We start from the raw sequence: 14,086 nt of genomic DNA, 5'->3' as shown, positions 1-14,086 counted from the left end.
CATCCATCCATCCATCCATCCATCCATCCATTCTCTCTCTCTCTCTTTCCATGAATCAAATATCTGGTACTGTGGAAGTCTGATTTATGTCATGTTATTTGAGAGCACTGGAAAAATTCCAAATGATAAGTCCCAAAGGTGCTTTTTCAAGAGGCAACTGGACTTTCTGAGTTTTCTTTGAAAAATAAAGAGCTGAAGAAGCTTCTTGGATGAGAAGCGAAATGTCTTCAAAGAAAACCCAGAAAGTCCAGTTACCTCTTGAAAAAGCACCTTTGGGACAACCCTGACCTGGATGACTGAGAATCTCCATAGACAAATCATAAGTGAAATTTCCCATTTATTGTAAAAGAAATGTCTTTTTTTAAAAATTATAATTTAGATTATTTTATAATTTATTATTAACTACTTCTACACTCAAGACCACTATTCCTATAAACAATAATGTAAAGCAAAGGACCTACTAATGTTCTATATTTCTGTGATTCTTAAGATTATTATCAAGAAATAAAATAGATACTTTTAGATCTCATTGTATTCCCTTAAAAATACTTGCGTGTAGAGATTATTTTGTTTGAAGGATACTATTGTTTATTCTTCAAATGCAATTTTCTGCAGTTTGTCGTCCTGGTCTTTTTATATTTTTACAGATATGCTTTTATATATAAAAATACAAATTAAGCCTCTATCATACCTGACTACTGTTTTACAAAGATACATTTATTTGAACTGCCAGCCCCCACCCCCCGGTGTAATTAAGTATTCTCCCATCCCCCAACAGAAAAAGGCACTTCTTAAATTTTGGTCACATTCTTCTAAGTGTAATGCAATGGAATCTAATAGATTGTAATGATTGTATTACAAGAAAATATTACAGAATAATATGTGACCTTTTATAACTGACATATGGAAATTTTATCAATGTATATTTTCTAAGTGCCATCCCAGATTTTATTATTGGCACCCTATACAATAATAGTGATCATCTTAGTCAGTTTATGCCATCAACTTTCAATTTTAATTTTTAGATATTTATATTTTATTTGTTTTGAATCTTTTCCAATTTTTCATCTTCTATTCTTCTATCCCCAGGTGTTGCCACATCAATTAATCACACTTTCTTTTTTTCAACCACAGTTATATTTGGTGTTTTATGGGCCAAAGTTCTATCAGTTTGCATTCAGAAATCCTGCTTATTTTTTACTAATTTTTCAACTCTATATTACTACATATTATTCATTACTGGCACATATTAATTCCTATAGATGTTCTAATCATTTTATCAACTACTACTACTACTATCAATTTATTAGACTTCAAATTCCAATGGACTCTGGGAGTAGAAAAAATAGTAGAAAAAAAAATAAAAACAGTTAAAACATTAAATGAGACTGATAACCCAGATTAAAATGACAAAATCAAAAAACAAAACAAGAGTTGTAGATAAAACAAACATCAACTGCAGGCTTGAGGCTAAAGCCAGGTTTTCAAAACTTTCTGGAACTCTGGAAAAGAGCCCCACTTTTATCTCTGTGGAATGCTGTTCCAGAGGTGGGAGCTGCAATAGAGAAGCACATTTCCTTGGTCCCACAAGATGACAATATTTAATGGAGGGAAGATGGAACACACCTCTTCTGCTGGAACATAGTGGGGTGGGGGAAAACCCGACAAATTCTTTCAGACAAGTGGTCCTTCATCTATCCAGGTTAATAGGGTTTGGCCATGGGATTGTTTTGCCCACTATGAGTGTGAGTGCAGTAAGAGTAATATATGATTAATAAAGCATTTCTTTCTTACACTGTTAAGAAAGATAGTTAAGGAGTGACTAGTTCACATTTCAGAACTGAGCATAAAAAACAAAAGCAATAAAAAGTGAATGGAGTCTGAAATGTATCCAGTACAAAAGAAGGGTATGTTGAGAGGAAGTCAAAAATTGAGAAGTTTTAATTGGATGAAAATGAGCAGAAGTTCAAAGAAGGCAGGAAGATTAAAGAACAAAAGTCAGCGTATGAACTGGTTTGTACAAAGTTGGCCTTCAATTTCTTCTGATTACTACTACTACTTTTTTGTGTTTTACATTATAAAATGGATAGCATCATCTATGTGTATTTTATGATTAGAAGTAGTTTGCAATGAATATATGAATATATACATGTTAAAATTACTTCTGCCATGTTTTGAAGTTAGTAACTCTCTGTGCAAGATAAATGATATTCCAGAAAATTTACCTTTGCTTTATTGCAAGGGGCAGATTTGGATATAACAGTAAGTCAGTTTTACAATCAAGAATTTGCTTACCTTTACATGAGAATTGAGCCAAAGCGGAAATTTTACCTAATTATATGGTTCCCAAGCTCTCTGTTTTCATATCATCAGATTAAAAAAAAAATGCTTCAAGGATTTTAAAGACTTTTCCCTTAAAGTTTTCATAATGAGGACTACACTGTATTATTCCTTAGGTCAGTGATGGTGAACCTTTTTCTTGCGGTGTGCCAAAATTGCATGCGCGTGCCCACTCAATCTCCCCACCCACTTGCACATGCACAGGTGACTCCCTGCACATGCCTATGCAACCCCATCCCAGGCTCCAGAGGCTTTCCTGAAGCCTGGGGAGGGTGAAAATGGCATCCCCTAGCCCCCTGGAGGCCCTCCGGAAGCTGGAAATAGATCATTTCTGAACTTTTGGTTGGCCTGCTGGGGTCGTTTTTTGCCCTCCCCAGGCTTCAGGAAAGCCTCTGGAGCCTGGGAAGGGTGAAAAATGGCCCCAATGGGCCAACTGGAAGTTCATTCCTGAACTTCCGGCCGAGCCATTGGGGCCATTTTTTTGGCCTCCCCAGCCTCTGGAGGCTTTCCTGAAGCCTGGGGAGAGTGGAAAACGGCTTCCCCTGGAAGGGCAAAAAGTCAGCTGGTGTGCCGGAGCTGATGGCTAGTGTGCCACCAAATATGGCTCCATGTGGCACATGTGCCAGAGGTTTACCATCATGGCCTTAGGTGAATCAAATTTGATTGAAGTTTTCCAAACATTTGTAAAGAGCCTTTATTCCAGATTAAGATTAACACAGCTTTAAATAGTTAATTTGTTTACACACCCTCTTAAGTTTAAAGCTGATTCTTTCTATGGTCTTTCACATACCATAACTAACTGTTTTGCATTTTTCTTACCTAGTCTTGACTCAACTGATTATTGATGTTTTCAGCATGCATTATGAAACTATCACATTTTCTTCACGTATGATTGTCTGAAATGATTTATTTGTAGACAGGTGAATCAAAATCTCAACAAACCTGTGATAACTTTTCCTTTGTGTTTGTTCAATGTACTAGTCCTGGCAATGTTAGCTTTAGATGCAAATTTAGATGTATGTTATCCTTAATTACTAAGTGGAGAGTTCTAAACAGTTCTTAGTGTATACATAAACATGGCTGTATGCACTAATGAATACATTTTAGGAGATAGCATAATGTTTCAATAAACCACTGTTTTGCACTTCTAAATTGAAACTACTAGTGCTTCCAATAAATTGTGGTATTTTTTTCTTAATCTGAAAAATAATAAAGTTTTCCTTCTTTTCATCTTTTTAATCAGAGCATTTTGTTTTAGAGTTCTTTAAAATGCTTTAATAGAAGAATAGGATGTAGTCTTATCTAGATAGTATCCGAAGATCTCTCTTTTTTTTCTGCTTCCACTTAGAGGGAGGTGACATTATTTTTGTCCTTGAATGTCTGTGTTAGTAGAATGCAGTGGAGAAGTCTATGACAAAGGGAATTGCTAGTGAGTGATTTCCCTTTTTATCCATAAAATACCAAGTGTCAAACGCTTTAGTAAGCACTACCACACTCAGTGCTGATAAAGCATTTAAAAGGACTCAATGGCCTTCTCCCTTTCACTCATAAAAGTTTTGCTTTGTTAACAACTTTATTGGATGAGTCAAGACAGAATACATCAGTGATGACAGTTGCATTGAATTCTCCTGTTGCTCCCTTAATCTTCTTTTTTTAAGAAGGCTACTGTGACTTTCCCTTAACTGTGTCACTTTAAAAATATTCATAGTTTATGAAGATAATATATTTTAATAAAATGTGTCTAACATGCTTACGTCCAAAAATTATCAATATAGACTGACAGTGTATTCTTTTCTCAAGAAAAAGAAGGAGGGGGAGTGAATCAAGAGGAAAGGTTTCAGCATAACAAGCACCTTGAAATATCCTGTCCTGATTTATCCAATAAAGTTGCTGGAAAAGCCAAACTTTTAATCAAAGATTAAGTTCTGAATTCCAGCAATTGTGCAGTCTCTTTAATCTTCCCTGGAATGAATTGAAGCAATCCATCACAGAATACTACTCCATTCTCTAGTTGATTCTATCATTTCTTCTGGAAAACTGAAACTATTTTAAAATTGAAATAACTGCATATAATCATTCTATTTTTATAAAGTCAGAGATGAGTTGATTTAATAAACACAAAAATAAATATTGAGCATCATTAAGGTATTATTTAGCTAACTACTTTAAAGTACCTCATCATAAACATCCCAGAACCCTAGAGGATGGTCTCATTTGTTGATCTCCTTCCTGAATAGGATTTTAAACAAAGATGAATAAAACTATAAGTAGATTTTACTTGCCTTAAACTATCTACTGAAATATTTATCATCTTCATTAAAATGCTGTAACATTTTGTGAGAGACTTACAATTGAAATCATAAAAGTGCATGAAAGTTTGCAACTAATACTGAAGAGTGTCTCAACTGATTTCATTATTTCAATGAATTATTTTGGAAATATTTATTTTACTTCAACACAAATATCATGCTTTCAAGTAATATAGAGACTTTATTTTCAATCATTTAAAGGGAATGTTCCTTTTGTAGCTATTCTTGCTTAAGGATCTAAAGAGCTTTTAATTAATAACATACAATAACATGAAAATTCTCTCATTTTCCAGTGATCATTCATATCAGTTTCTTGGAAAGAAATCCTTTCATGGCAGAATAGGCAGTAGGTAAATACATAATTTAGCCTAGTAGGCAGAACATGATATTTAGTAACCTGTTCTGAACATATAGTTCATAAAGTGCTTCATTGTTCATAGAGGAAAAAAATCTTAGATTTCATCAAATCTAACTTCCATAAGTGCCATCAGAGTGTCTTTATCCAGCCAGTTGACCAACGAGCCTCTGATCAAAGACCTCCAGGGAAAAACTCACCACTTCATATGGTAACTGTTCTACTGGCTAAGAACCTATACAATCAGGAAGTCTTTCCTGACGTCTAATTTGACCCAAGGGTCCTTCTTTCTGCAGCAGTAGAGATTAACTACAAGAACTTTTATGTGTCATCATTTAAGAGACAGGTGGTCCTTGACTTACAACAGTTGGTTTAGTGACCATTGAAAGTTACAAGGGTACTGAAAAAAGTAGCTTGTGACTATTTTCACACTTATGACCATTGCACATCCCCATGGTCCCATGATCAAAATTCAGACACTTGGCAAATGACTCATATAATGATGGTTGCAGTGTCCCAGGGTCATGTGATCCCTTTTGCAACCTTCTGGCAAGCAAAGTCAATGGGGAAGCCAGATTCACTTAACAATCACATTACTACCGTATATACTCGAGTATAAGCCGAGTTTTTCAGCCCACTTTTTGGGCTGAAAAAAGCCGCCTCGGCTTATACTCGAGTCTACAACTGGATCCGGCAGTGCTGTTGCCTGTTGGAGGAGGAGGAGGCGAACCAGCCTGCCATCGCCAGCCACCACTAGCCCTGCCGCTCTTCCCACCCCCTTCCAAGCCCCACAGTCCAGCGGATGGAGCAGCGAAGCCCCGGGGCTTCGCTACTGCTCCCCGCATTTTCTGCACGGGGATCCCTTGGAGAGGGGATTCCAGCCTGCCATCGCCAGCCACCGCTAGCCCTGCCGCTCTTCCCACCCCCTTCCAAGCCCCACAGTCCAGCGGATGGAGCAGCGAAGCCCCGGGGCTTCGCTACTGCTCCCCGCATTTTCTGCACGGGGATCCCTTGGAGAGGGGATTCCAGCCTGCCATCGCCAGCCACCGCTAGCCCTGCTGCTCTTCCCACCCCCTTCCAAGCCCCACAGTCCAGCGGATGGAGCAGCGAAGCCCCGGGGCTTCGCTACTGCTCCCCGCATTTTCTGCACGGGGATCCCTTGGAGAGGGGATTCCAGCCTGCCATCGCCAGCCACCGCTAGCCCTGCCGCTCTTCCCACCCCCTTCCAAGCCCCACAGACTGTGGGGCTTGGAAGGGGGTGGGAAGAGCGGCAGGGCTAGCGGTGGCTGGCGATGGCAGGCTGGAATCCCCTCTCCAAGGGATCCCCGTGCAGAAAATGCGGGGAGCAGCAGCGAAGCCCCGGGGCTTCGCTGCTCCATCCGCTGGACTGTGGGGCTTGGAAGGGGGTGGGAAGAGCGGCGGGGCTGGCAGTGGCCGGCGATGGCAGGCTGGTTCGCCTCCTCCTCCTCCAACAGCACTGCCGGATATCCGCCCAACGCTGCGGGGGCGCCAGCGGGAGCTTTGGCAGCTTCACCTCAGCCGCAGCGCTGGGCAGCAAATGTGCTGGTGCTGTTGGAGGAGGAGGAGGCGGCGGCAGCAATAGCACCTGAGGACAGGACAAGAAGCAATGGAAACTTGTCAGAAGGAGACTCAAGCTGGAAATAACGAGCAATCTGACAGTAAGAACAATTAAAATCCTAGGAAAATGTCCTTTCATGAAAAATTACTTTTTCAGTTAACTCTGCCTGACATTAGTTGGGTGAACAGAAATATTAGTTGGCCAATTCTAAAAGGGAGCACCAGAAAGAACTTAAAATATTTTTTAAGAGAGCTGGGTTTTTCATTTATATTATATGTATGAACAGAATTAACACAAATTGCAGATACCAATCAAACATAAAGAAAAAAAGGATGAAATAATGCTCATTTTAAAAAACTCAGTGAAAATAAAAACAATATACCAAGAAGGTGGCATACTGGTTGTGATTTGATCTCTTCGGGGGATCCCGGGGATCCCCTATACAAGTATTTTAATATTGCAGACTTGCAGTATTATAAGTCATACTGATATTATAGAACACTTTAATTAAGCGGGTCCCTTGAATAAACATAACTTTGAGTTTCAAATAACACTGATTTTTTATTTTTGAAATTTACCGTAGCTGCTGCATTTCCCACCCTAGGCTTATACTCGAGTCAATAACTTTTCCAGCTTTTGGGGGTAAAATTAGGTGCCTCGGCTTATATTCGGGTCGGCTTATACTCGAGTATATACGGTAACTTAACAACTTCAATGATTCACTTAACAACTGTGTCAAAAAGAGCTGTAAAATGGGGCAACACAAATGTCTCATTTAACAAAATAAATTTTGGGCTCAATTGTGGTTGTAAGTTGAAGATTACCTATATTTGAAAACTGCTATCAAGTGTCCTCTCAGCTTTTTGACAATTCCTCAAAATAACTTCAACTGATAGTGAGAAAACACAACAGCTAATTGCTGATTGGGTAGTTAAAAAAAGGAAAAAACGGGGAGGCATCCTTAGGATTCTATGGGCTGAGACCACATGCAGAGATGGTAGATTGCTTATGTTTGATAGTATTAGACTTTGAAACAATTATTGTTTACATCTGCCTCAATATTGTATTGTTGTCATACTAATTATCTTAGTATGGTTGTTTTTATGTCAACCAATATTATAAACCCAGGAGAAGTGACTTCCCTTTCATTAAATGTATATAATAAACAGGAACATAAGTTGTGTGAACTCTTCATTTGTACATTTTATTCATATATAGCTCCTTTAATTTGATTACTAGTTATAAATGACCATCTCATGCCCACATAAATTTTAATTGCTGCTGTTTTACTTTCAAGCCTTTTACTTTCAAGCCTTAAATAGAATAGCTTGTATATAATTCTTGAAAATATGAGTGCATAATTGTTAACAAGTTATTAGCGTGTAGAGAACAAGTGATACCTATTTGCTTTATCTGAATTTATATCATTTAAAATGCAAAAACTACAAGACTAAAAACTACAAAAACTAAAATAATAACAGTTTGGTATAGAATACATGTAACTACCAAATAATATCTGCAAATATCTGGGTTCATCAGAAGTTAGGTAGATAAAAATGTTGGATAGCAAATCTCAGTATATCATTATTGTATGGGCTCCATGAGTTAGTTTTTCAAATAGAACTAATGTGGCTTACTGTCTTGTTCTGCCATGAAACTTTAATATATGGCTTCAATTTTCATTCAGGATACTTCTAAACCAAGAACATATTACTCTACAGTATATTGATATTATCACCTCAGGATAGGTAGTAAGAATGAAACTTCCCCTTTAAGATGCCAAAATGTGAGTTTTATGTTGATCATTCATTAGTGTCTTCTCCTAGCACATTTCTTCCTTTCTTTTTATTAAAATCCAATTACTTCGAATAATTGACAGCTATGTTAAGTTCATAACTAAGCTGGCTTCTTTCTGCTTTCCCCAAGAAATAAACACTTTAATGTAGAACACTTTCTTTTGCATGTAATCTTCTCTGCTTCTTTATCTTTATTTTTTTTACTGTTCTCCAGTATTCTCCAGTATTAATGGTAGATAAGCAGCAGAAGGTCCCTGCATGACTATTAGTTCTTGAATATTTTGTTTCTTGTGACAAAATTTGACTACATTTATGAAAGGGAGAAAGTGCTGATGTCAGATTCTTTTACCAAAAAATGTCTTCATAATCTAACCATACTAAAATGCTTTATTCTTATCATTACGTCTGATGAATTGTTTAACAAGCTTGGATTGGATATGGAAGTGCAGGCTTTAGATCAGGAGTGTGAAACTCAAGGCCAGCAGGCTGGATCCGGCCTGTGGGATGCTTAGATACAGTCCATGGGACTGCCCTGGAAATAGGAAAGGACCGGCCCATGCCCCCCCCCCACCCATACCTTGTTTTCACCCTCCATGGCCTCCTGCAGCAAACTGCTGGCCATTTTCGGGTCCATTTTTCGGCCCATTTTCAGGCTATATTTGGGCCCATTTTCGGCCGGCAGAGTGGTGCAGGAGGAAAATGGGGCATGGGGGGTGTTGCACACAGCCTATTTTAGCCACCAGAGGCACCATGGGCTGGATTTAAGCACCCCACGGGCCGCGGGCCTTGAGTTTGACTCCTCTACATTACACCATTATCCAGCCTATGTTTGAAAATTTCCAGTAAATGGAAACCATAACATAATAGCAAGTTTGAACCTTTCACTTTCAGTAGACTTTTAGGAGTTCTATTGTTTGGAAACAACAAGACATTCATAATTAAATAGCCTATTTATATCTGTTTTGCCTGTGCTAATTTTCAATTTAAAATCTTAATTAATAGCCATTGTTATATAATTTTGGAATGAAGATAAAGATAAAGATAAACCATCATGAAACTTCACTATGTCCATGTAACTGTCCCAATAACTGACCATAACTCAAAGGCCTCTTTACCTTAACATGATGGGAAAGGTAATTTTTATCTAAAATTTGAATTTCCAAATGGATCACAAATGGAACAGCATTTTATATTGCAGAGAACAATTTGCATCAGCACATAGATAAATAATACTTTGTATGTAATGTACAAAGTCATGAAATAGTTAACTATTATAATATGTATGTATGTATGTATGTGAAACATGAAGTTCTTAGAATATTTAGGTATACATCAATTCAAAAGTACAGGCAATATAGGTAAATATAATCTAAAAGTGATTAATAAAATATCCCTTAATTTTTTTCTAAATAAGAGTACTTCGTTTGAAGCCATGAAGTTCATTTTTCTGATTATGATAATGTACAATTTAATGGGAAAAAAATCTCATAAATCCAATGGATATCTCTGTAAAATTATCTTGTAAAAAGGACTGTATAAATAATGGTCTTTAATTCCATTCTCGATCCCACTGCAAATGTATGAGTGTATGAGCATGTTTTGTTGCATTTCAGGAGAAGCAGAGGTTTCTGACTGATGTCTTACATGAAGTCATGTTACTTGATGGCCTGACAAGTTCACATCCAGTGTCACAAGACGTGCAGCAGGCCACAGATATTGATCGAGTCTTTGACTGGATCGCCTATAAAAAGGTGGGAACAGAAGAAAGGACACAAGTTGTATATTTATGGGATTTTTCTGGCATTTATGTTAATGTTTCTTTACCTTCATGTTCTGCTGTCATTTAATTATTTCCTCTTTCTCTTCTATGTTCTACTAACACCCCATTCTACTTTGATCAGAATTGCAGTGAAAGAAATTCCAGGCAGAGATTACAGAAAGTTTCTTCTGAGGCTCTTGAAAATAACATTATATTACAAAGCAATTCAGTTGAAAATAGTCATGAATACTGAAATGACCTGAATAAAATAAATCATTCCAGGTTTAATTAGAGACCCATTTGCTCTTAGTATTCAGATTAATGTGCATTTGTATCTACAGTTAGTTATGAGTGCAACATACTTTACAGTAATTATAGCTAGTCAAATTAAGAATTGTCATTCCTAACCGAAAGCTCATGCACAATCATTTTAACTTACCACTTTCTGAGCCCTATGAAAACAATCATTTCTACCTCAAGGTCAGAAACTTTCTATTCTTTATACCTTATTTAAAACCTTTCAACCAATTAATAAGTATAGTTTTATTTAGGAAAAATATCCCCACTTTGGCTTTATCAGAAACCATTCAAAAGCACCCAGACTGCAAAAGTGATAAAAATGACAGGTGACTACAAAAATGTATTAGTTTAGTTTAGTTTTAGTTTAGTTTATTGGGTTTGTACGCCGCCCACTCCCGGAGAACTCCGGGCGGCTTACAATAAAAAGGGGAGGTGGATAAATAAGAAAAAAACAACAATTTAAAATACAACAACATACACAATTAAAGTGGGGCTGGATTCTTCAACAGCCCCAGGCCTGCCGGAGCAGCCAAGACTTAGTAGCTTTATGGAAGGCCGGGAGGGTAGTAAGGGTCTGGATCTCAATGGGGAGGTCGTTCCAGAGGGCCGGAGCTGCAACAGAGAAGGCCCTCCCCTGGGGGGTCGCCAGCCGGCATTGGCTGGCGGATGGAATCTGGAGAAGGCCAAGTCTGTGCGATCGAATCGGTCTTTGAGAGGTAATTGGCAGGAAGTGGTCTCTCAGGTACCCAGGTCCAATGCCATGCAGGGCTTTAAAAGTAACGACTAGCACCTTGAAGCGTGTCCGGAGACCAGTGCAGCTTGTGGACGATAGGTGTAACGTGGGTGTACCTAGGTGCACCCACAATCGCTCGCGCGGCTGCATTCTGGACTAACTGAAGTCTTCGAACGCTCTTCAAGGGCAGCCCCATGTAGAGCGCGTTACAGTAATCCAGTCTTGAGGTGACGAGGGCGTGAGTGACTATCCGAAGGGCCTCCCGGTCCAGGTAGGGTCGCAATTGGTACATCAGGCGAACCTGGGCAAAGGTCCCCCTGGTCACAGCCGACAAATGATGTTCTAACGTCAGCTGTGGATCCAGAAGGACCCCCAAATTGCGAGCCCTCTCTGAGGGGTGTATGATTTCACTCCCCAGGCTAAGGGATGGAATAGCTGGACCATTTTTGGGAGGGAGCCACTCGGTCTTGTTGGGATTGAGTGCAAGCCTGTTCGTTCCCATCCAGACCCTAACAGCCTCCTGGCACTGGCACATCACTTCTACTGCTTCACTGAGTTGGCACGGGGCGGACAGATACAGTTATGTGTCGTCCGCATATTGGTGGTATTTAATCCCGTGCCGTCGTATGATCTCACCCAGGGGCTTCATGTAGATGTTAAATAGGAGGGGGGACAGGACCGAACCCTGCAGCACCCCATAGTTGAGGGGCCTAGGGGTCGACCTCTGCCCTCCGACCAACACCGACTGCAACCTGTCCGAGAGGTAGGAGGAGAACCACTGTATGACGGTGCCTCCCACTCCCACCTCCCGTAACCATTGCAGAAGGATACCATGGTCGATGGTATCGAAGGCCGCTGAGAGGTCAAGGAGCGCTAGGATAGAGGAGTGACCCCTATCCCTGGCTCGCCAGAGAACATCAATCAGTTTCCGTGCTGTAACCAGGCCTGAAACCGGACTGAAAGGAATCCAGATAATCGGTTTCATCCAAGGACCGCCGGAGTTGAAAGGCCACTACTTTATCAACAACCTTCCCTACAAAGGGGAGGTTGGAGACTGGATGATAGTTACTTAAAATGGCTGGGTCCAGAGAGGGCTTCTTCAGGAGGGGTCTCACCACCACATCCTTTAGGAGGAGCGGGAAGGATCCCTCCTGGAGAGAGGTGTTAACTATCCTCTGTGTCACCTCCCTGCTGGTCGAGACCAGCCAGGAGGGTCAGGGGTCCAGTATATAGGTGGAGGCACTCACCGCTCCCATGGCCTTGTCCACTTCCTCATGAGCGACAAGTTGAAACTCGCTCCATAAAATCCGCTGAAGACCTTCCCCCGGTACCTCGGCTGGTACCGTGCAGTTGGAGTCCAGATCTGTCCGAATCCGAGCGACTTTATCCATTAGAAACTGAACAAATTCCTCAGCTCTACCTTGTAAAGGGTTGTCCGCCTCCCTCCCTTTCAGGAGGGCGCGGGTTATTCTAAACAAGGCGGCTGGGCGCGATTCAGCGGATACAATAAGAGCGGCAAAATGCGCAAATTTCGCCGCCCGTATTGCCACGAGATAGGTCCTGATATAGGCTCTCATCAGTGCTCGGTCTGATTCAGAGTTACTGGCCCTCCAGCGGCGCTCTAGGTGTCTCTTTTGGCGGTTCATCTCCCGGAGTTCCTCAGTAAACCAAGGAGCCCTCCTGGATCTGCAACCTTGGAGAGGCCGCAAAGGCGCAATCTGGTTTAGAGCCCCCCGCCACCGCTGTATTCCAAGCAGTGACTAAAGACTCTGCCGGACTGTGGACGAGAGTGTCAGGTATTTCTCCAAGCGCCGTCTGAAATCCCATAGGGTCCATCAGGCGCCTGGGGCAGAACCACCTAATCGGTTCCCCCTCCCTACAGTGGGGGATTGGTTTCCGAAAGCCTCAGTAGGGAGTGATCAGACCATGACAAGGGCAAGATCTCAATACCCTTCAAATCTAGATCACGTCTCCATTGCTCCGAGAGGAATACGAGGTCAAGTGTGTGACCCGCTGAGTGAGTCGGACCCCAAATTACTTGGGTCAAGTCCATGGCTGTCATGGAAGCCATGAACTCCTGCACCCCATCAGAGTGCTCGTCGAGCGAAGGCAGGTTGAAATCCCCCAGCACCATAAGCCTGGGGAACTCTACCGCCAGCTCAGCTACTGACTCGAGGAGCGAGGGGAGGGCTGTTGCAACGCTGTTGGGAGGTAGGTATGTTAACAACAAGCCCATGACCCACAAGATCCAACTTCACCAACAGGGACTTACACCTGACAAGCTCCGGAGCAGGGATCCTACGAGGAACTAATGACCCTCGGATGATGACAGCCACTCCCTCACTCCTTCGCTGGGGTCGCGGCTGATGAAGCACCTGAAACCCTTCTGGGCACATTTCAGTGAGGGGAACTCCTCCCTCCGGGCCCAGCCAGGTTTAAGTAATACATGCCAGGTCTGCCCCCTCATCTAAAATTAGGTCCCGGACGAGGGGAGCTTTGTGAACCACAGACCTGGCATTTAGCAACAACAGCCTGAGACCAGGGCCCTGACAACTCTCGCCATCTGGTCCTGGAGTAGAACTAACAGGAGTAGAACTAACAGGAAGGAGGGATCGCTGTGACTTAGCAAACCCTCCTTCCCCGGTAATGGCTTGCCCTGAAGTTCCCGTCGTACCTGCCCCTCCCCATAGTGACCGTAATGCTCCGGCCCACCCCCACACCCGTAGACCCCATTTCCCCTCTCGCAGCCTCCGCTCCTTCCGGCAGGCAATTTATATCACTCATTCTAGGACGGGAGGTAGGCCTGGGCCCCCTACCACTTCTGCAATAGCACTCAGTGGAGGAGGCACCAGGCTGTACTCCCAGTCCCCTCATACATACACAACTACTCACCCATACATTCCCCACGTAAGTCA

At 41.4% G+C, this 14,086-nt stretch overlaps 1 protein-coding gene across 1 annotated transcript in view; it reads left to right on the top strand.

Moving 5' to 3' along the window:
* Positions 1 to 14,086, top strand: part of TRHDE (thyrotropin releasing hormone degrading enzyme) — a 272,257-nt gene that overhangs the window by 158,450 nt on the left and 99,721 nt on the right. Inside the window, exon 6 of the mRNA XM_032220641.1 lies at positions 9,993 to 10,130. Coding sequence (XP_032076532.1) covers positions 9,993 to 10,130 — 138 coding nt within the window. The remainder of the gene's footprint in view (positions 1 to 9,992; positions 10,131 to 14,086) is intronic.

This window comes from Thamnophis elegans, chromosome 7 (assembly GCF_009769535.1).
Source record: "Thamnophis elegans isolate rThaEle1 chromosome 7, rThaEle1.pri, whole genome shotgun sequence".
Taxonomy (NCBI): Eukaryota; Metazoa; Chordata; class Lepidosauria; order Squamata; family Colubridae; genus Thamnophis; species Thamnophis elegans.
This window is presented reverse-complemented; position numbering and strand designations above follow the sequence as displayed.